Genomic DNA, 22,329 nt, shown 5'->3' on the forward strand with positions numbered 1-22,329 from the left:
AATGATATCACAGAAACACATGACAAACCGACTGAAAAACTGACAAAAACCACATAATTATAACATATAGTTACAACACTGCAAAGCAATACCGTAATTTGATAAAGAACGGACCATGGCACGGTAAAAAGTCTCTCAAAAGTCCCATCATCTCACGCAGATGGTGAACCTCCAGCACCGCAAACTTGCCAATGCAGCATCCTGGAAGCATCCGACCACAGTCCAACTCTGAGTCTGCCCGAAAACTCCGAGCCTCTGACTAGTTCTCTGACACCGAGCACCACCTTTGCCGAGCGCTTCAACCCCAGCCCTGGCAACAGGCAATAGGCAAAGCCCAGGATTTGGGACCTTCCCCTCCGGAGATTCTCGATCGCACAGTAGCAGCGGCAGTGAAGCAGGCATTTCAGAAGTTTCTCCAGGTGTTCCTCCGTGCTTCTCACAGCTGTCTCCATCAAATCCTGATTGTGCACGGCCCCCTAGTTAACACATACTATATCATTCAGAATGGCTGTGCGCGCTGTGTCATGCCGCCATCTTCTCCTCCCTCCTGAGAGAGAGAAACAATTACCTTTCATAAGAACTAGGAACACGGTACAGTTCAGGCCTTCTGGCCCACAATATTGTGATGACCTTTTAGCCTACTTCAAGATCAATCTAATGCTTCCCTCCCACATAGCCCCCCACCCCATTTCTCTTTTATCCATGTGCCTATCTAAGAAAGATGGGAAATTGAAATGAGTCGCTGAGGCAGGGGAAGGGATGTAAAGAAAAGAGAAGGCCTGTACTGGGAAACATTAAATAATGAAAGCTATAGTGTTGCAGGATGAATGGGGTTGGCAAAGGCCTACCTGGAAGAGGTACACACAGCGGGAACCAAATCAAAGGTCAATAACCCAAAATATTAACTCTGTTTCTTTCTCTGCAGATGCTAACTGAACTACTAAATATTTGCAACATTCTCTGTCTTTATTAACCCTGCAATTGGAATGTGATTGCCTGGAACATCACAGTTACCATCTTCACAAAAGTATAATGATGACTAGTGACTCAGATATGTAGGAAATAGTTTTGAGCTTCATTCCCCCTCCATCCACAAAGATTGCTCATACAGAGAGCGAGAGGTGGATTCTGGTCACTTGTGTTCTCTGTACATTTAATAGTCTCGTATCAATGGTCAGGAATAACTGAAGATTTCAGCATAAATCCAAGATAGAGAAATGATGAGTCCTACACATATTCAACACCTTAGCAAATAGAGGGGCTAAATATTGGATTTAGCGATACAAGCCTCCATAGGATGAAACTCAACACAGTAACTGAATGTTCATAATGGTAGACGGTAATAAAGCAAAACAGACTGAGTGAGCACATTAAGTTTGTGGAGCCAACAATAAAACACAGAGTAAGTTGGACTTTAATATCAGTCCTTGGATTTAGTATCTGGCATATCGCTACATATGTCATTTACCACCTTTTTTGTCACATTCTATTTCCTGGCAGTAGAAAGAAGGAATCTATTTACCACTTCCTTATTATAGCCTGTTTAAAATCTAGAACTGATAAGTGATATCTGCAAAATTTCTGCTTGTCTGTCACTGATGCCTTGATGAAAGATGGCGGTGCGACTCAGCTCGCAGCGGCCACTCCAGTGGTGATGTCTGTTATTTGTCAAGTGGGGTGCCGTGCACAATCCTGATTTGATGGAGGGAGACGGATGTGAGAGCACGGAGGAATATCTGGAGAAACTTCTGAAATGCCTGCTTCGCTGCTGCTGCTACTGTGTGGTCCAGAATCTCTGGAGGAGAAGGCCCAGAATCCTCGGCTTTGCTTGTTGCTCAGCGGCCGGGGCGGGGTCGAAGCGCTCGGCAGAGGATGGTGCTCGGAGAGGCTGCGTCGGAGGGGCTGGTCGGAGGCTCGAAGTTTTCAGACGGACTCAGAGTCCGCTGCGGTCGGGTGCTTCCAATGGTGCTGCATCGGCAAGTTTGCGGCGCTTGGAGGTTCATGGCAGGGAGAGTTTCTCCCTTCTGCCACCTGCGTGAGATGATGAGTCTATCGGGACTTTGAGACTTTTTTTTTTACCGTGCCCATGGTCTGCTCTTTGCACTGTTGTAACCATATGTTATAATTATGTGGTTTTGTCAGTTTTAGTCTTGGTTTGTCCTGTGTTTTCTTGTGATATCATTCAGGAGGAACGTTGTATCATTTTTTAATGCATGCATTTCTAAATGACAATAAATGAAACTTGTTAATGTTGCACTTCATTTGTTACAAGAGTCACTTTGTGTTTGAAAATGAAGGCCAAAGAGAGGGAACTATGAGGCCAGACTAACAAGTATTGTTGGCAAGGTGCTGGAGTCAACAATCATAAAAAAATGACTAACCATTTAAGAAAGCTAACTATAAATAAACCTGTTTAGAGTGGTTTTATGACCAGTAATCATATTTGTCATAATGAATTCTTTGAATGTGTGACATGAAAAGTTGGAGTAAAAGCTGTAGCTGTGCTAAAATATTAAGCTCATTAAAATCGCCAAAATTCATTTGACAAGATGCCACATAAAAGATCAGTGCATAAGTTTTTATGCCAAATGTTTTGGAGGAAGTGGGTTAGCATGGATTGAACACTGGCATTCAAATCGAAAACAGAGTTGGCATAATTGGGTCCTTTTTTAGATTGTAGGGGTGTAACAGTAGAGTACCCCAGAATTGGTTCATAGCCCACAGTTATTTACTATTTACATCAATCACCTTGAGAAAGAACATAGAAGTACATTTATTATCAAAGTATGGATGCGAGATATTTGTCTTGCCCACAGACAGCCACAAAATAAAGAAACACCATGGAACCCCTTCAAAGAAAACATCAAATGCCGAACATGCAAAAAAATGAGTGAGAAAGCACACGGATTATAAAGAACAAAGCCACAGTGTCTTTGAAACAGTCCAGGAATGTTCAGTTCATTTCAATTTAGCATTGTGTCAGAAAGGTAAGGTTTCTAAGTTTGCCAGTATAAGAGAAATATGTGGCAGAAGATATTAAAATGAGGACATAGTGTTTCTGTAACAGGAGATAGATATATTGTCTGAGCGATGCAATCAACAGGCATGAAACCGCGGCTCCTGATGTCTTCTGTATCATTTCGGGGTTTTTTTTAACCAGGCCAGCTTGATAAAGTCACTGAGTAATTATTATCAACAAATCACCCCTTGGACCAGAGGAAATCACACACTGGACCACCATTACACTAAGATCATGAATGCCTACTGTGCTATTTCGCGCCCATAATTTGGTAAGTCTGATCACCTGGCTGTATTTTTACTCTCCGAGTATAGGCAGAGACTGAAAACTGCAGCACCAGTAGTGAGGACAAAGGAGTTTGGGCAAGAGAAGCACAGGACTGCACTGAATTGGTGGGCTGGACTGTATTCAGGGATTCATCTTCGAGTCTGGACGAATATGCCATAATTGACACCGATTTCATTAAAACCTGTATGGATGAGTGTGTGCCTAAGAAAACTTACTGTACATTCCCAAATCAAAAGCCATAGATGAACCAGGAAGTCTGTAGCCTGCTGAGGGCTAGATCTGTGGCATTTAAAGTCTGCATAAGAAAACCAGGTACGACTTGCAGAGGGCTATTTCAAGAGCAAAGGAACAGTTCTGAGCAAGGTTGGAGATGACATCGGATGTGCATGAACTCTGGCAGAGTTTGCAGGCCATTACTTCCTACAAGTGAAACCCAACATCTTGAAAGGCAGGGATGCTTCACTCCCAGACAAGCTCAACGCCTTTTATACCCGCTTTGAAAGGGAAAATAAAACCACACTCGGGAGGAACCCTGCAGGATCCAGTGACCTTGTGACCTCTGTCTCAGTGGCCGGTGTCAAGATGGTGAACTCTCACAAACCGGCAGGGCCCAACGGAGTACCTGATAAGGCTCTGGACCCACTGCGATTTGACTATTGCCACGATAGGTCTACAGCAGACACGATCTCCACACGGCCTTGGATCACCTGGACAGTGCAAGTACCTATGTCAGGTTTATCTAATTAGAGAGTGACTGCATATGATTGAACTTCAGAGGGATCTAGAAGTTCTTGTGTATGAATCACAAGTTAGCAGGTGAGTCCAACAGCTAGTTAAGGAGCCTAATATAATGTTACCCTTTATTGTGAAGAGAATGGAGTTTAAGAATAGGCAGATGTTGGCGTATAGGGTGCTGGTGAGGCCACATCTGGAACATTAAGTACAATGGTGAAGATGTTGCCATTGAGGTCAATTGATGGCCCATTTCTCCTAGTTTACCTGCTTTCTTGAGATATTTGCAGTCTGTCCATCTAGCTTTTCTCTGACTACCAACTCATCCCGATGGTAGGCCATTTCCAAATAGAGAGTTTGATTAGGGACTGAAAACCTGGAATTAACAGTGTCCAATCTAGGGAAGATGTTTCATGAGGAACGTTATGTCAGTGCTGGGATTTCTGCAACAACCTATCCATTTAATATATGAGATCACCTGCAAGTGCCATTGTTACACCTCAGCAATCTTGAGGTGTTTTCAGCAGATTGTGCATCCACAGTGTGAATAATGACTGCATTATTCAAGTCAGAGCAATTTCCCAGAGGAAGGACTAGCAAAAATGAATCTGCTCTGAATCAATCTTAGTAACTTGTTTAGTGAGATCTCCAAAATCTGAGATTGGCTAGTGCAGCACACTTGTCATTTTGTCGTTATGTGAGCATCCTAGGCTTTGGTGAGGTTTGTACAGGAAGGTCCATTCTAGATTGATGGCCATTGTCAGCATGTGCAGTGCTGATCATCTTCTGCATACTAAAGGTGCCTTGAAGTCTCTAGACTTCAAATGGAGATATCGCAGATTGAGAAAGTACACATACATTCCATATTGGATATAAATTCTAGTGGGAAGGCGGTTTTGAAAGAGGGGAAGAATGACTGGTAAATTCACTGAGAACATGTCTGGGGTAATAAATAGATCTAACATCAGGCATTATAAAAAAACAATTGCTATTGCCTGATTGGGAAGCAGTATCAGACAGCAGCCAGTGACCTCTACAAGACTTCATCAGTCAAAAGCCTTTACCAAGTTAGTGAAGGCTAATGACATGTCACAATTTTGTTCCTGATACGTTTCCTGGACCTGCCAATCAATGAACCTCTTGTTGAGTGGTCTGAAACTACCATTAAGTTCAGGATTTCCTTGGAAAAGGGAAGTTTAAGAGCATATAGTCCAGTAACCTTCCACTGTAGAGAGCAGGTCAATGCCTCTATAATTTCCACATTTCTATTTAACTCCATTCTTAAAGATTGTTACAGTGTTGCTATTTGCCAAGGCTGTTGAATTTTCCCATTTTATCAGATTTATGGAACTCTCTGTACCAGTTCTTTATCTCTGCCCTTGTAGACTTAACTGATACGTTGCCTGGACCCTTATAGACTTAGCTGATACTTTACCGGGTCCTTTGCAGACCAAGCTGATATGCTGCCTGGTCCTTTGGCTTCGTTTTTCTTGATGTGAATGATAGCTCGTCTTACTTTGTGAGCAGATAGGGAAGGTTGCGAGAGATTCTCTATTAGAAAGGTAAGGAATGGGTCTGATGGTAGCATCTGTTGCAGTTGATTCACTAATCAGGAGTATCTTGAAGTGCTCCTCCTACCTGGTTTTGATGGGTTAGTTTTCCTTAATTAACAGACTCATCCTTGGATACAGTTGGGGCAGAACCATGAGAGCTTGGCAGACAAGTGACCTCCACCTTGGGACATTTCACTATGGAAACAATCTGTAATTCTTCAGTATCACAAAGGTCAAATAAACAAACCTCAGTTTCAAAGAGAAGCTGGATCCTTCAATTTCTATTTATAATTGTAATCTGTATTTTTCTGAAAATAGCACTGTTTCTATTATCTTTATAGTCTTCATTATAACTACACAATAATCTCTCCAGTTTTATATTTTATGCTTCTTGCTATTTTCCAGTTTCTTATCAAGAACAACTTTTAGCAGCAAATACATTTGCTGATCTTTCACTTTGTGTGTACTTAAAATGTAATTTTTTAATGTCATTTCTCAATCGCTTTTCATAATTCCTTCTACATTGAACTCTTGCCCACAGTCTTTCACAGTTTCGGCATTGTTTTGGTGGTGCATTAATTAGTGATACTGTTCACTCTATTCCCAGACATGGGACATATACACTCAGTGGCCACTTGATTAGGTACACCTGTTTGTTAATATAAATATCTAATCTGCCAAACATGTGGCAGCAACTCAATGCATAAAAGCATGCAGATATGGACAAGAGGTTCAGTTGCTGTTCAGACCGAACATTAGAATGTGGAAGAAATGTGATCTACGTGACATTGATTGAAATGATTGTTGGTACCAGATGGGGTGGTTTGAGTATCTCGGAAACAGCTGATCTCCTGGGATTTTTATGCACAACAGTCTCTAGAGTTTACAGAGAATGGTGCAAAAAACAAAAAAAACAAAAACGAAATCTAGTGAGCAGCAGTTCTGTGGACAAAAATTCCTTGTTAATGGGAGAGGTCAGGAGAATGGTTAGACTGGTTCAAGCTGATAGGAAGATAACAGGAGGTATCTAATAAAATGGCCACTGAGAGTACATATCAGTAATATATCAATGTTGTACCAATCCTAGCCCTCTTTGTGTACATCCGTGCAGAGATCTGAACCAATCAGACCACAGAAATGAAATACCAGCATAACCTACAAGTATGAACGCTTTCAGTGACAGAATGATAAAGTACACAAGAGATAAAGTGCAGAAAATATGGGCTAACACAGGTCTTTACCTGAAAGATCTATTGCCCTTTGGAAAAGGGACTGGTGTGCCTTTACAATTGGAGTCATAAGCCGACAAGGCCAGCATGGCACAGGATGGGCAAATGTTGAGACCACAGATTGGGTGCTGAGTATGGTTGTTGTGGTTTTGCCAAGGAGTGGGTATTGTAGCTGTAACTCTCAGATTAGAAATGGACATGTGCTGTGGGCACACCTACTCATCAGTCACAAAACAAGAGCATCACATTTATTCCTGCTATCCAAAACTTTCCCATTTCCTCAATTAACATTGCTGAGACCAATTGACTCATCATAACATCATTAATGTACTAAATAGCTAAAAAAAAAATGCCATGGAACAACCAGTCAAAAACTCTATCACAATAGATGCCTTTTCTTCCTAGCAGATCTGACCATGAGTAATGTTCGTCAGAATGCAGAGAACAGTCGATAATTCAACAGCTGATTTATCAGTGCTTCTACTGAAATAACTTCATCAGCACAGGCCCTAACATTTGAACTACTCTCTGTCAGTTTAAGTTTTGGTGGGGGGCGTCACGTGATGACGTGGGATTGAGACGTGTAAATCCAGCTCTCCCGCAATAAATCAGTAAAGTACCGTTTAAACAAAACAAAGTTGGTAAATATTTTCTGAAAACTATAAACTTTGTAAGACTACTTTACGATATGCCTCCTAAACTGCAACAAAAGAAGTCTGCTGTTGCGAAGCAGCCGCGAGACGGGAGGAAAAAAGGGCCTACTGCAACGATGGAGCCTCGGACTCAGGTTGGATCTCCTTCGGTAGAACAGAGAGCAATGGCGGTGGTAACGGCTTCTTCGAAGAAGACACCGGAAATACGCATGCGCAAAGAAGAGTGCATGCGCAAATCGACACAACGCAAACTACAAGAACCGACAGCCACTGCAATTGAAAATGACTCAGAGTCAGAATTGGATTCTGCAGAGAACACAGATGAAGAAGAGGAGGAAGAATTGGAAGCGATTGGAAGTAAAGGAGATGATAGAGATATGAGAGAGGCTATAGTGCAGTTAACAGTTGAATTAAGAAAAGTAAGAGAAGAGCTTAGAGATACGAAGATGTGCTATGATAAAGTTATGGCAAGACAGGACAAAATGGATAAGAAGCTTCAGAAGATGGAAAGAGCAGTGGGGCATATGAATGATAGAGTGGAAAAAACAGAAAATGATCTGCTTGTCTGGAATTCGGAAAGAAACCGACTCTTGGAGAAAGTGGACATGTTGGAAAATTTTAGTAGACGTAATAATATTAAAATTGTTGGTCTTAAAGAAGGTACGGAGGGAGATAAACCAATAGAATTTTTTCAAAGATGGATCTTGGATGTTTTGCAAATGGAAGAGGAGGCTCGACCAACTGAAATTGAGCAGGCACATAGAGCTTTAAGACCAAAACCAAAAGATGACCAATATCCACGATCGATTTTAATAAAATTCTTAAGATTTCAAGACAAGGAAAGGATTCTACAGGCAGCTGCTTGAGCTGCCAAAGATAGAAAAGGGCCATTGAAAATGGCAGGGAACAAAGTTTTTTTCTACCCTGATATAAGTTACGAACTTTTGAAGAGAAGGAAGAAATTTAACCGAGTGAAAAAAACCCTATGGGAGCAAGGTTATCAATTTGCATTGCGTTATCCTGCAACCTTGAAGATTTTTTTGCCTGGTGGAGAAAAAAGATTTTTTGATGACTACCAGAAAGCAGAGCAGTTTGTGCGAGATTCTCTGAATATTCACCAGATACAAGAACAAACCAAGGAGAGCGAGATAGATTGAAGATGAAGATTGGGTTAAAGAATGGACTTGTTGGATTTTTGAAGCTGGATGAATGTATAAATATATTATTAATTATACGAGGGGGGTAAGAAAGGTTAAAACTGGAGGAATATTAGTTGGGAATAGTAATACTAATTTTGTCTATATATATAATGTTTTTTTGTCACGGGGAGCTGGAAGAAGCACTGACCGATTGCTACGCTAGTCATGTGTGCAAGCGTGGCTTTTGCCACGACCCGTAAAATGGAGGGGGGTAGTGTTGTGTATCCTTTCATTCACAACATTAGTGGGGGGGTATTTTGTTTTTTCTTTTTTTGTTTTTTTTCTATCTTTTTTCTTTCTGCCTGGAAGGTTGGGAGGGAGACACATAGCAACATGGTGAAGTTTAAAGAGGCTCCCCAAGGAACTATGAGAGTTGAGAAGATAAATAATGTTTTAGATTGGAGTAACTTTGTTAAGAATAATGACTAATTTATTGAATTTTTTGAGTTTTAATGTTAACGGGCTTAATGGACCAGTGAAAAGAAAAAGAATCTTAACACATATTAAAAAAATGAAGATAGATTTAGCTTTTTTACAGGAAACGCACCTAACGGAAACAGAACATCAGAAACTAAAGAGAGATTGGGTGGGTAGTGTTGTTGCGGCTTCATTTAACTCAAAAGCGAGGGGAGTAGCAATTCTGATTAATAAAACGTTACCAATTAGAATACAAAATGTAATAACTGATTCTGCGGGGAGAAATGTGATTATACATTGTCAACTTTTTTCTGAACTATGGACTTTTATGAATATTTATGCACCAAACGAAAATGATGCAAAATTCATACAAGAAGCTTTTCTGAATTTGGCGGATGCGCATGAAAAAATATTAATTGGAGGAGATTTTAATTTTTGCTTAGACCCAGTCTTAGATAGATCAACCAAGGCTGTTATAAAATTGAAGGTAGTAAATTTAACTTTATCATTGATGAAGGATTTAAATCTGATTGATATATGGAGAAGAATCAATCCTAAAGAAAGAGACTATTCGTTCTACTCCCATAGACATAAAACTTTTTCAAGGATAGATTTGTTTCTATTATCAATGCATATTCAACACAGAGTGAAAAATATGGAATATAAAGCAAGAATATTATCAGATCATTCCCCCTCATTAATGACAATAATAATGGCTGATAAGGAAGAAGTGGCTTATAGATGGAGATTTAATTCAACACTATTAAAACGTCAAGATTTTTGTGATTTTATGAAAAAACAGATTCAATTTTTTTTGGATACAAATTTTCATTCAATGGATGATAAATTTATATTATGGGATGCGATGAAAGCATATCTTAGGGGTCAGATAATAAGTTATATGTCTAAAATTAAGAAAGAATATATGGCAGAACTAGATCAATTGGAAAAAGAGATTACAAAATTAGAAAAAGAATCTCAAAGATATATGTCAGAAGAAAAACGAAAACAACTTGTCAATAAGAAGTTACAATATAATACGCTTCAGACATATAGAACGGAAAAAGCAATTATAAGAACTAAACAAAGGTATTATGAGTTAGGTGAGAGAGCACATAAAATTCTTGCCTGGCAGTTGAAAACAGAACAAGCTTCCAAAACAATAAATGCAATTAGAACAAGGGCAAATAAAATATCTTATAAACCTCTTGAAATAAATGGAACCTTTAAAAATTTCTATTCTGAATTATATCAGTCAGAATCCCAAAATGATGTTAACGAGATAGAAAGGTTTTTATCACAAGTTTCTCTTCCAAAATTGAATTTGGAAGAACAGAAGGGATTAGATATGCCTTTTACATTATAAGAAGTTGAAGAAGCTTTAGGATCACTCCAAATTAATAAATCTCCAGGAGAAGATGGTTTTCCACCTGAATTTTATTAAAAATTTAAAGATTTATTATTTCCTCTTTTTATGGAACTAATACGTCAAGCAGAAAAAATACATAAACTTCCAGAATCTTTTTCAACAGCAATTGTAATAGTATTGCCAAAAAAAGACAGAGATCCTATGAAACCAACATCATACAGGCCTATTTCTTTATTGAATACGGATTATAAAATAATAGCAAAAATTTTATCAAATAGATTATATAAATATTTACCAAAATTAATACATATGGATCAAACAGGATTTATTAAAAATAGACAATTGGCAGATAATGTAACCCGGCTACTCAGTATAATTCATTTGGCACAAAAAAGGGATGAGAAGAGTATAGTAGTAGCTTTGGATGCAGAAAAAGCATTTGATAGATTAGAATGGGATTTTTTATTTAAAGTACTAGAAAAATATGGGTTAGGAACATCTTTTATAAATTGGATTAAAACTTTAAATTCTAACCCTAAAGCTAAAGTAGTGACAAACTCTCAAATTTCAACACCATTCCAGTTAAAAAGGTCAACTAGACAAGGTTGTCCACTATCACCTGCTTTATTTGTATTAGCGAGAGCCATTAGCAGAACTAATTAGAATTGATCCAGATATTATGGGTTTTAGAGTTAATCAGGAGGAATATAAAATTAATCTTTTTGCCGATGATGTTTTGATCTATTTAACAAACCCACAACATTCGTTACATAAATTATCTTCTAGATTGGATGAATATGGGAAGGTATCAGGTTACAAAATAAATTGGGATAAAAGTGAAATTTTACCTCTTACTAAAGGAGACTATAGTCAATGGCGATTAGTAACCCAATTTAGATGGCCGGTAAATGGTATGAAGTATTTAGGTATAAGACTTGATAATGATGTAAAGAATTTATATAAATTTAATTATTTACCACTATTGAAAAAAATTCAAGAAGATCTTGACAAATGGATGATATTACCAATAACATTAGTAGGTAGAGTCAATGTTATAAAAATGAATATATTTCCTAGATTACAGTATTTATTTCAAACATTACCAATACAATTGCCACAGAAATTTTTTCAAGAGTTAAATAAATGTGTGAGAAAATTTCTTTGGAAAGGTAAAATGTCAAGAATATCATTGGAAAAATTGACATGTAAATTTGGGTTAGGAGGGTTACAACTTCCAAACTTTAAAAACTATTATAAAGCAAATCAACTTAGATTTATTTCATCTTTCTTCGATGATCGAAAACCAGCATGGATTAAAATAGAACTAGACAAGATAGGAGAAAATAGACCTGAAGATTTTATATATAAATGGGAATCTAAATTGATACGGGAAAAGAAAGAATCTCCTATATTAACGCATTTGATTGATCTATGGAATAAGATAAATGTTGATAATGAAACACAGAAATCTCTATTAGCAAGGAGGCCTTTGTTCCAAAACAGACTTATTCCTTTTACAATGGATAATCAACTTTTATATAATTGGTACCAAAAAGGGATTAAATTTATAGGAGATTGTTTTGAACAAGGTATATTGATGTCATTTGAACAATTAAAGGATAAATATAAAATATCTAATAATACTTTCTTTTGTTACTTTCAATTAAGGGCTTACTTAAAAGGTAGGCTGGATCAAACAATGTTTTTGCCAAAACCTAATGAAATTGAAATTTTAATACAAAAAGGGAAAATTAAAAAATGTATTTCTTGTATGTTTAATTTGATTCAAGAACAGACAATTAAACAAGGGACCCATAAGTCAAAGCAAAAATGGGAAACAGATCTGAATATTAATATTGATGAAACAAATTGGTCAAGACTTTGTCTTGACAGTATGACAAATACAATAAATGTTCGACTTAGATTAGTACAATATAATTTTTTTACACCAATTATATATTACACTGCAAAAAATAAATAGATTAAATTCAAATCTATCTGATAAATGTTTTCAGTGTAATCAAGAAATTGGTACTTTTTTACATTCTACTTGGTCTTGTTTTAAAATTCAACCCTTTTGGATAAATTTAAGAATGTTATTGGAACAAATTACTGGAACTCAACTTCCACATAACCCTGTATTATTTCTATTAGGTGATATTGAAGGGATAAAACCGAAACTTAAATTGAATAAATATCAGAAAGAATTTATAAAAATTGCATTGGCAGTAGCTAAGAAGACTATAGCAGTTACTTGGAAATCTGATTCGTATTTAAGTATGGATCGTTGGAATAATGAAATGGCTAGTTCTATTCCACTCGAAAAAATTACTTATAATTTAAGAGACAAATATGTAACATTTTTGAATATTTGGCGCCCTTATTTACAAAAGATAGGATGGCATATTTAAGTGCTCCGATAAAGACTTTGGTCACTTGGGGAAAGTAACGAATAATTATACCAAATTTATTTTGAATCCCATGGAGCATGTGGAAACCTTCCAATACCCAGGCGGTTCTTTTCTTCCTTTTTTTCTTTTTTCTTTCTTTCTTTTTAGGTAGGACTTTATATGGGGGGGGGAGGGTTAAGGGGAGGGGGGAGGGTAGATTCTTTTTTTTTCATGTATTCCTTTTGAAAATTCAATAAAAATTATATTACAAAAAAAAAGTTTTGGTATGCAGGGAGTAAGTATAAGGCAGGGTGAACTTTGAAAAGAGCTTCTGTTGACTGGCCTACTCATATTTTGAAAAAAAAGTTATTTAATTCAAAGGCACTTTACAGCTGCAAATACTGCAAAAGCTTAAAGAAAATCAGGCCACTTTTCCAATTAAATGCCAATCAACATCCCAGTTCCCAACAAATCAGACATAAATTGATGCAAATCTTATATGTGTAAAACATAGCAGAACTTTTCAGTACTTAGTATCTATTTCATGATATATAAAAATGACATGGTCATACATTTGTACTTGCACTTGCTGCTGAGATGTCCTGCCTTACAGATCGGGTTGCACTTCCTCAAGACTGTTCATTTTCTGATGGCCGTTGAGGCATGTAGGCAGAGTTAGTTGTACAGCAGCATTCCTGAGTTATATAGTCATGACCCAATTCATTGCTGCCGAAATAAGCCACACTGCAGATAGTAACATCAAAGCAGCAAGCTGTTAGTCTCCTTCTCGATCGGCACGAACAATACTTCTCTCTCTCTCTCCTGAGATGTGGGATGTTGTCATGTTGTGATGAAGTATTTTTTTGATGGGGGGGGAGAACTGATGTTAATCTTCATTCTTTAGGGTTTCCCTCCTCTCTCAAGGATATCTACGAAGAGTAAAGATTTCAGGTGGTATTCTGTATACATTCTCTGAAATTAAATTAAACCACTGAAAGTAAAAACTTGGATGTCATCTTTTATCACCTGCAGTATGCTTCAGAACTTAAGATATAGGAGCAGGAGTAGGCCATCTGGCCCGTCGAGCCTGCTCCACCATTCAATAAGATCATGGCTTAATTTGGCCATGGACTCATCTCCACCTACTTGCCTTTTCCCCATAACCCTCAATTCCCCTCCGATGCAAAAATCTATCCAACCTTGTCTTAAATATATTTACTGAGGTAGCCTCCACTGCTTCATTGAGCAGAGAATTCCACAGATTCACCACTCTTTGGGAGAAGCTGTTCCTCCTCATCTCCATCCTAAATCTATTCTGTTTCGTAGTCTTGCAGCAAGATGAACCTCAAGATTGTACATAAGTATACATACTTTGATAATAAATTTGAACTTTGAATCCACACTACAATCTTCCAGCAAAACAGAAAATGGAGAATTAAATATACGAGAATCAGATAAAGAGAATGGGAAAATGAATTAAATAACACGGTCATAGATTTGGCGATACCATTGTGCTCTGCAGAGAGAGATTGAAAACTTGGCTAAGTGGTGTAATAACAGCAACCTCTCACTCAATATCAGTAAGACCAAGGAACTGATTGTAGACTTCAGGAGAGGGAAATCAGAGGTCCATGAGCCAGTATTCATCGTAGGATCAGAGGTGGAGAGGGTCAGTAACTCCTGGGTGTCACTATCTCAGAGGACCTGTCCTGGACCCAACACATAAATATAATTGCAAAGAAAGCACAACAGTGTCTCAACTTCCTCAGGGGTCTGCGGAGATTCGGCATGTCAACAAAAGCCTTGGCAAACATCTATAAATGTGTGGTGGAAAGTGTGCTGGTTGGCTGCATTACGGCCTGGTTTGGGAACACTAATGCTTTTGAGCATAAAATCCTACAAAAGGTAGTGGATTCAGCCCAGTACATCATGGGTACAGCCCTCCCAATCGTTGAGCACATCTACATGAAACGTTGCTGTGGAAAAGCATCATCCATTATCAAAGATCCTCACTACCCAGGCCATACTCTTTTCTCGCTGCTGCCATCAGGTAGAAGGTACAAGTGCCTCAGGACTTGCACCACCAGGTTCAAGAACAGTTACTACCCCTCAACCATCAGGGTCTTGAACGAAAGGGGATAACTACACTCATTTGACTTCTTATGTTCCCACAATGGATGGTTTCACTTTAAGGAATCGTTATCTTGCTATTTCATGCTCTTTCATAGTCATTATTTATTGCTACTTATTTCTATTTGGAGTTGCACAATTTGTTGTTCATTGATCTTGTTTAGCTACTTTCTCTATAGATTTGCTCATTTATAACCACAGGAAAAAGAATCTCAAGGTTGTGTATGGTGAGATGTATGTACTCTGATAATAAATCTTATTTTGAGCTTTGAGTTTCTGCTGCTGCTGCTTCATAACTGTAGTGGCCCAGTCCAAACCTGACCTGTGTGAACTTTACACACTCTCTGAGACTGTGTTGGTGTCCTTCCACATTACGAAGACCCACTGATGAACTGATTGGTCACTGTAAATCAATATGGTCCTTAGTAATACAAGTCCAAAACATGAAGTTATTGGGCACATGGGGTGAAGGAAATATGAAGGAGAATGGTTTGGATATAATTGCTCTTTTGGGGACTGGCATTAACCAGATGGGCTGAAAGGCCTCTTTTGACACAGTAAATATCATTACATTTTTGAATATTACTACCTTTCTGCTCTGTCAACTCATTCTTTCCGGGACATTCTGGAAGGTCAATGCCAGCATGAGGGTCAGAATTCTCTTGAATAAACTTAGCACAAACATGCAATTTCTGATCCCTGGTGCTCACAATATCCATGTAAATAAGACAGCTTGGACAAAAATTAAACATCACCCCAGATTCTTGCCCTCAAAGCCTCTATCCTTATTTATCTTCCACCATTTCCAGCAGCCAAACACCCTAGTAATCAGTTCCTCCTGAGAGATACTGGTTTGCATTCTCACCAACATAAATGTAAACGTAGAAGATACTGTAAATTACAGAGGCCAGATAGCTAATTTAGCAGAATTTAATCATTGAGATTAACAATATGTACTATACAGTGGAGCTGATGATTCTTCCCTTAAGCACAGAAAATCAGCACTGAAGAGAAAGTGAGAAATCAGACAATAACATATTAATTTTTTTAAAAGCCTTTTATTTCAAAATTCATAATTACAATTTCTACAAATTTCATAGAAATCATCCCTTCATTCCAGCATTGTTAAAGATCATTCTACATTTTACAGATACAGTTTAAAAACATATTCTACAATTAAAAGGGCTTCCCCTGGAAAGGGCTTTGAAAAAAGTATTCCAATAACACAAAGTTTTTCCAGGCTCCCAGATAATTTAAGTACCCAAAATGCATTTGAAAAGTACCTAACTTCCTCATAACCTACATACATAGAAAAATAAATTCTGCTGAGTTTTGTGAGCTTTATACAAGACTCATAATTGAGGTACTTGGTTACTAACACAGTGCAGCAAAAAATGCTTGTATATCCTGCAGGTTCAATCAAGTATAAATATAGCCATGCAAGTAATTTGTATCAAAACTTTTAAGTCACCTCTTTAAAGAAAAAAAGACATGAGATATTTTGTGCAGTAAAAGAGTCTGCCTCAAACTGTAAATGTACCAAAAATAAACTGCTGGAAGAACTCAATGGGTCAAGTAGGAGTATCTGTGGAGGCAACACAGGCACCAGGTGCAGGGTCTCAGTGTAAAACGTTGACCATCTCATTTTCTCCACAGATGCACTTAAACAGCTGAGTCCTTTCCGCAGTTTTTATATGCCACTGTTTCCTGCAAAATGGAGTCACTTCTGTCTCCATATCACTGAATCAACCCAGAAACTTTTCTGTCAGAAATATATTTTGCATTATCCTTCACAAAGACATCAGAAAAAATCCCAAAGTTGTAGTATATGATTCCACTGTTTGAGTTAAATCCCTTTATTGCAATTATATGTATTTACTTAAAATTACCCTCTAAAATGAGGCTTAAATATGAACATACCACTTGGTTGTAAAGCACAATTCCAAGAAACTAAGGCATGAGTTTAGTCCTACTGTCAGCACTATGCAATCATAAACTATACTGCCTTCATTAAACATGTATGCAGGTTTAAACTCTTCAAAATGTTAAAAGGTGGAAACTGTAGTAAATAATATTTCTGTTGGGACCAAGCATGAAAGCTAGGAAAAATAACTGGCAAGAAATTGCATTTGACCTCTTTTTGGTGGTGGGCTAAAACTGCATTGATCGGAACACTGTGCGGGTTCCACTAGCAGCACTGAAAATTTCAACGTTCAACAAAGGACATCAGCCCCTAAAAGACAGACTCCCCACTGCACCCACACGATAGGCTCTGTGAAAGAGGAAGATGCAGGGAAGAGCTCTGCAATTCAGAGTGAGCCTGCGAACCATTACCAAGACCTAAATGCTGGCAAACCTACCACGGTCAAGAGAAGAGGAGCCTGGCAGGAGGCAGTGGAAATCACACTTGCCAGGAGTGAAAACACCCCCACCTCCCAGCACAATGGGGCAGAGCTGCACCAAGAATCATGGGCTCACAATGTACATCAAGGAGAATGCCCTTGGATTGTAAATATTACTCATACTGAAACATACAAGACCTACCCAAACCAATGCCACTCACCTGCTCCCTAAATGCACCCCCCCACTAACCCCAGCATAAATATCACGGCTATAAATGTAGATGAATAAAATTGCTTTTCACTCTACACCAGGGGTCGGCAACCTTTTTGCCTCTGTGGGCCGGATCGCATATTAATAGTGAACGGTGGGCCAGAATAATGCCATTAAAAAAAACTTGAAAAATAAATACATCTAGTTATGTTTTGCCTCAAATTAATGAATAACGCATGCTAGAGAATTATTTGCGCTTAAGGTTGCCTACCCCTGCTCTACACTCCAGCTGCTTTACCTAGGCAAAGCCTGCTAAAGATAGGATGGGATGGGCTCACTCTCAAGTATAGTGCCCAACCAGGAAGAAGGGAAGGGGGGCCAGGGCCCTTCCTTGTGTGCAGGAGGCCCAGAAACCAAAAATACATTGCAGAGCAAAAAAGTGCAAGAAATCTGTCGGGTATGCCCTTTAGCTCTGTTTCATTCTCTGCATTCGCCCCTCTTCTACTGGTAAAATGCATGTTCCTTTATGGGCACTGCTCCATTTCAATAGAGCTGGCTTGGCCACGGCTTGCACATCCAACAGGAGACTCAAGAGACTGCCTGTGCTGGAATATATTGCTCAACTCACTGAGTTCCTCCAGCAGTTCGTTTCCGGACACGTGTGCGTCAGTTTTATCTGCAGGGTGTGATGAGAGCTCTCAAAGGGGGCCGACCCTTCTCATTTTATTGATAATGAGGAGTGCCCTGGTTTTGCTTCACACAGCGTGAGCCAGTAATGAGAGAAGCAGCAGCAGCAGAGGAAGCAGTGAAAGAGGAGGAGGAGGATGCATAATGGATGACTGCACCTCATCCCCCAGCATCTCGACAACATCCAGTTCCTTACATCAGGAGCAGCACTAATGGGCCAGAACTCAGAAGGAGTCCTAGTGAATCCGTGTGCAGGGTTAGCAGAACAGAAATGTGTCTGCACCACATTAAAGGATTCAGATGAGGATTATGATGTGGGAGTTTTATGTGAGACGGCAGGGACAGATGCACAAGGCGCTTGGCATGAATATAGTCACCTGGACAAATGCCAGAGGTGACAAGGAGTATACAGGAGTTCACCTCCATGCTTTTGTAGAGAGTTAGACTTCCAGCTGCTGCAAGTTGAAAAGATGGTGCAGCCAACACACCATTATTTCCTGAAAGGTCAAATACTGTTTAAGCAAGCTCAGATCTTACTGAAGAGTGCTGCAAAAATTTTCCAGAGCTCCAATGCTCTGTTGCATACAAATGTGATATAACTAAAACTGTTTCTATACCCATAACCATGCACAGAGCTGACCTCTGAATCCATGTCAACTCTCAGCTCTTCCCCACTGGCAGTAAAGATTTTAAATGTCAGTCTCTGGAGGAAGAATTCCTAACTCATAAACTAAAAGATATGAAAATGATGCCCAGGCTTTTCTTCAATGCTCCACGTGCAGGCCAGAAGTCACAAGTCAAAATCAATTCCTTGCCTGGGACGAGCAAGGAGAAAGTGATCACATAACTGGCGAGTAGAGTAAAACATGATTATGTTTCTCAGGAGCTTTCACCAATTCCATTGAATTGATTAAACAATTTCAACTGAATCTTGTTACTCAGGACAAGTTCAACAAGGGAGCCTTCACTATTGATTGAGAATGGACTTCACAGGCTAAGTTAAATCTTCAATGTGCCTCTGCATTCTACAGAACATGCTGTAATGAGTATTATTCTCACATACAATGACAAAACTTTGACCACTGACAGCCCGATAGCACCAAGGCTTTTGAACCATGGTAACACTAAGGAAGCTTCACTGTATGCAGAACTCAGCAATGCTTCAAAATGATTACATCTTTCATCAGAAAATTCTTGTAAGCCCTCTGAGTATCAGGATTCCTCATTGTATGTCGATCTGGAAAGTTGCAAATGAAGACCAATCAAGATCACTCAGGATTTTATGTCCTCCAAACATGGAATATGCAGATATTTAAGGCAGAAGAATGAACTAACTGGCCAGTCTTTACAAGAATCTTCTCTGTATGAGCTACTGGTAAAGGTGTAGCCAGAAATTGCTTCATTGCTTTGCTGAGTGACATGATTCTCCTCAGAATTGCTCAGGAACCTCATCCCACAGTAATAACTCCAAGCATTTTCATCCTCTTGTTAACAAAACCTTATCCTGCAGGTTTATGCTTCTGATGCTTGGTCTCCTAGCAGATCTTCCTCACACATGAAACGTGATCTTCAGCTAGCCAGGTTATGTCGCATGCAGTAGTCTGCGTATCTGCAAGGTGTATAAGGGAGTGTGTAACCAGACTGACTTAGACAGTGGGATCTCTTCTTGAGAGGGCCAATGGTATTCCCACTGATGTGCTGGTAGTACTTCTGGTCTTATCACAGCAATGCTCAGCTGTGACAGTCAGAGTATGTACAAGTATCGTCACCAAAGTAGTGATAGATCTGAAGGCAGTGTTATTAATTAAAGTTAACTGGCAAAAATGGACTCTAAGGACAAAGGAAGCACGGCACTGACCATGAGAAAATTCTTGTCATCAACAACAACTACTTGATGATGAGGGAGTAGAGGACATTTCTCTTCATTAAGGGTTCTGGGTTTTGAGGGGAGCAGTTCCAAGAATGTCCAGTTGATGGCAGCTTACACTTTACAGGGCTCATAACCTTCCTTTGGTCACTAGCAACACCTGTCTCTAAGCTCTCAAGCAACGCCTGTACTTTGGGAGGTGTGCAGTTTGCAGTGAGATTTGCAGTTGCCTAGTGGAGTCTGCTGGTGTTAACGCTGTAGCTCTTTAAATGACATCCAAATGGAGAACACAATTAGTTGTTCTCCTTGTTTTTGAGAAAAATGCTAAACAATTGTTTTCTGGATCCGGGAGCTTCGTTTTGTATCAGAAAAAAAGCATTTGACTGTGTTGCATGCACTGTTGATGTCCATACATGTACACCTTTCATCTAGTAAATACAAAGAGCACCAAATTATATTACAGCCCAGAGCAGCCTAGTACAATTTTACAACTGATGTGTTTCACCTCACAATGATTTATTCCAGGTTTGATCAAGTTTGGACTGCATAGCGCTGAAAGGAGAAAGTTAAGCAATTCAATTTCTAGGCACACATTCAATCTTAAACAACTGGATTGCTAAAAAAATTCTTTCAAATGAACACATCTTCCCAAGGTTAATTTAAATAACTATATCCACAAACTTCAGAAAATATAATAATTCATTCCCAAAATTTGATGGCTACACATAGGAGAGATTTAGCTTTCTCTTGAGCTTTGATACCTTATAATTCCACCTAAAGGTGAAAGGTCTGAACTATTAGCAAATTATTAAACCTATGGGCTCTCATTAGCACACAAGTATTTCACATTGGCCAAAGGGAAACTGTGCAGCCATGAATGTGATGATGCCACACAGTGGCTAATATCTGAGCACAGAAGGTTCCCATGTGTTACCTTTATTTGAGTCTAACGTGGCTTCACGCATCCTCTTCATGGAAAGTCAACCAATTTGCTTTATTTTACCATAGTGTAACTCCATTCTGAGACCCTAACAGCAACATTGCATTGCTTTGAATGGAACAAAATAGAAATCATATTTTTGGAATCTTTCATCACTTACAAACGAGTGTATTGAGAGAGGTCCTTTGCAAAATTTTCCTATGCCGAGAATCAGAAGACTATTGTTTAGTAGCCTGAGTGATGAAAGCAGCAATTGCACCGTCTTCAGATACAATTTACATCGAATAGCACAGGAGGCTATACTTCACTTGTTTTTGGATAGGATAGTTCAATCCTCTGATTGGATAAAGTGCACATGAGCCAGACTTCTGACAGTCACTATTTTATGTCACTTTCATTTGTTTCCTATTCCACATGCCACGCTTGGAGTGGTAATAATGGAAGAAGTTCCTCATATACAATCTTTCCACTTCCAACCCAGCTTGGAAAATCCTACAAATAACAGAAAGTGAAGAATATCACGTAAAATCTGAAAAACAAAACAATTCCTACTTCTTTATTTGTGGAAATATTATTGATGAAGCAAAGTGCCAAATACTGATAGAAAAATAATAGACGTACCGATGGGAGCAAGTAACTGCAGCGTGACAAAATTTCAATCAAGATTTAATTTACCAACGACAACATGGTTTTTCACATATTTATAATCTGAACACATTCAGATCATATCCTTTTCTAAAATGGACACAACCCTGATAATAAAACATAGCAATAAACAAATAAACTAGAACCTAATATATAAAAAATAAAGTGTGATACAAGTTGGGGTTCACTCAAAGGACAAAGAAAAAAATCAATTTTCACATTTCCTTCTCTGACGTCGAGTAATAATTATGGAAAGAAGTTTTTTTTTAGTACAGCACATTTCCACTTGATAGAATGGAAATATTTATTGCCTTTTTCAATGGTTTAGTGGAAAAAAATCAAGTATGCAGTCTTAACAGATTTAACTTTCAACTGGTCCGTTTTGTGTTGGAGAAAATTTGTTATCTGCACCCTATATCCAGATGGTATAATGCAATCAACTTCTATCATTAATCGATAAGTGTTGCTAAAAATGTTCATGTGCCGACAGTGAAGTGGTGAGGAGATTAGCTAAGGCAACTCTCCCAAGCAATGAGCATATCTTTGTGCTGCCTTGGACTTTTATATTTCCCGCCTATTTCATCATTAAACAAGATCATGGCAGATATGCAACTCAACTATATTTTCTAGTCTTAGCCCCAATGCATCTCTTGCTAAT

General features: G+C 38.6%; 1 protein-coding gene across 3 annotated transcripts in view; it reads right to left on the bottom strand.

The window, feature by feature from the left end:
- Window positions 1-13,751: 13,751 nt before the first annotated feature.
- Window positions 13,752-22,329, bottom strand: part of b4galnt3b (beta-1,4-N-acetyl-galactosaminyl transferase 3b) — a 163,378-nt gene continuing 154,800 nt past the window's right edge. For 2 of the 3 annotated variants that reach the window (XM_072267699.1, XM_072267698.1), the window contains exon 19: window positions 16,039-21,518. In XM_072267699.1, coding sequence (XP_072123800.1) covers window positions 21,410-21,518 — 109 coding nt within the window. In that variant the 3' untranslated portion in view covers window positions 16,039-21,409. Of the gene's footprint in view, window positions 13,779-16,038; window positions 21,519-22,329 lie in introns of those variants that run through there. The other variant, XR_011887135.1, reaches the window with a different exon arrangement.

This window comes from Mobula birostris, chromosome 9 (genome assembly GCF_030028105.1).
Source record: "Mobula birostris isolate sMobBir1 chromosome 9, sMobBir1.hap1, whole genome shotgun sequence".
NCBI lineage: Eukaryota > Metazoa > Chordata > Chondrichthyes > Myliobatiformes > Myliobatidae > Mobula > Mobula birostris.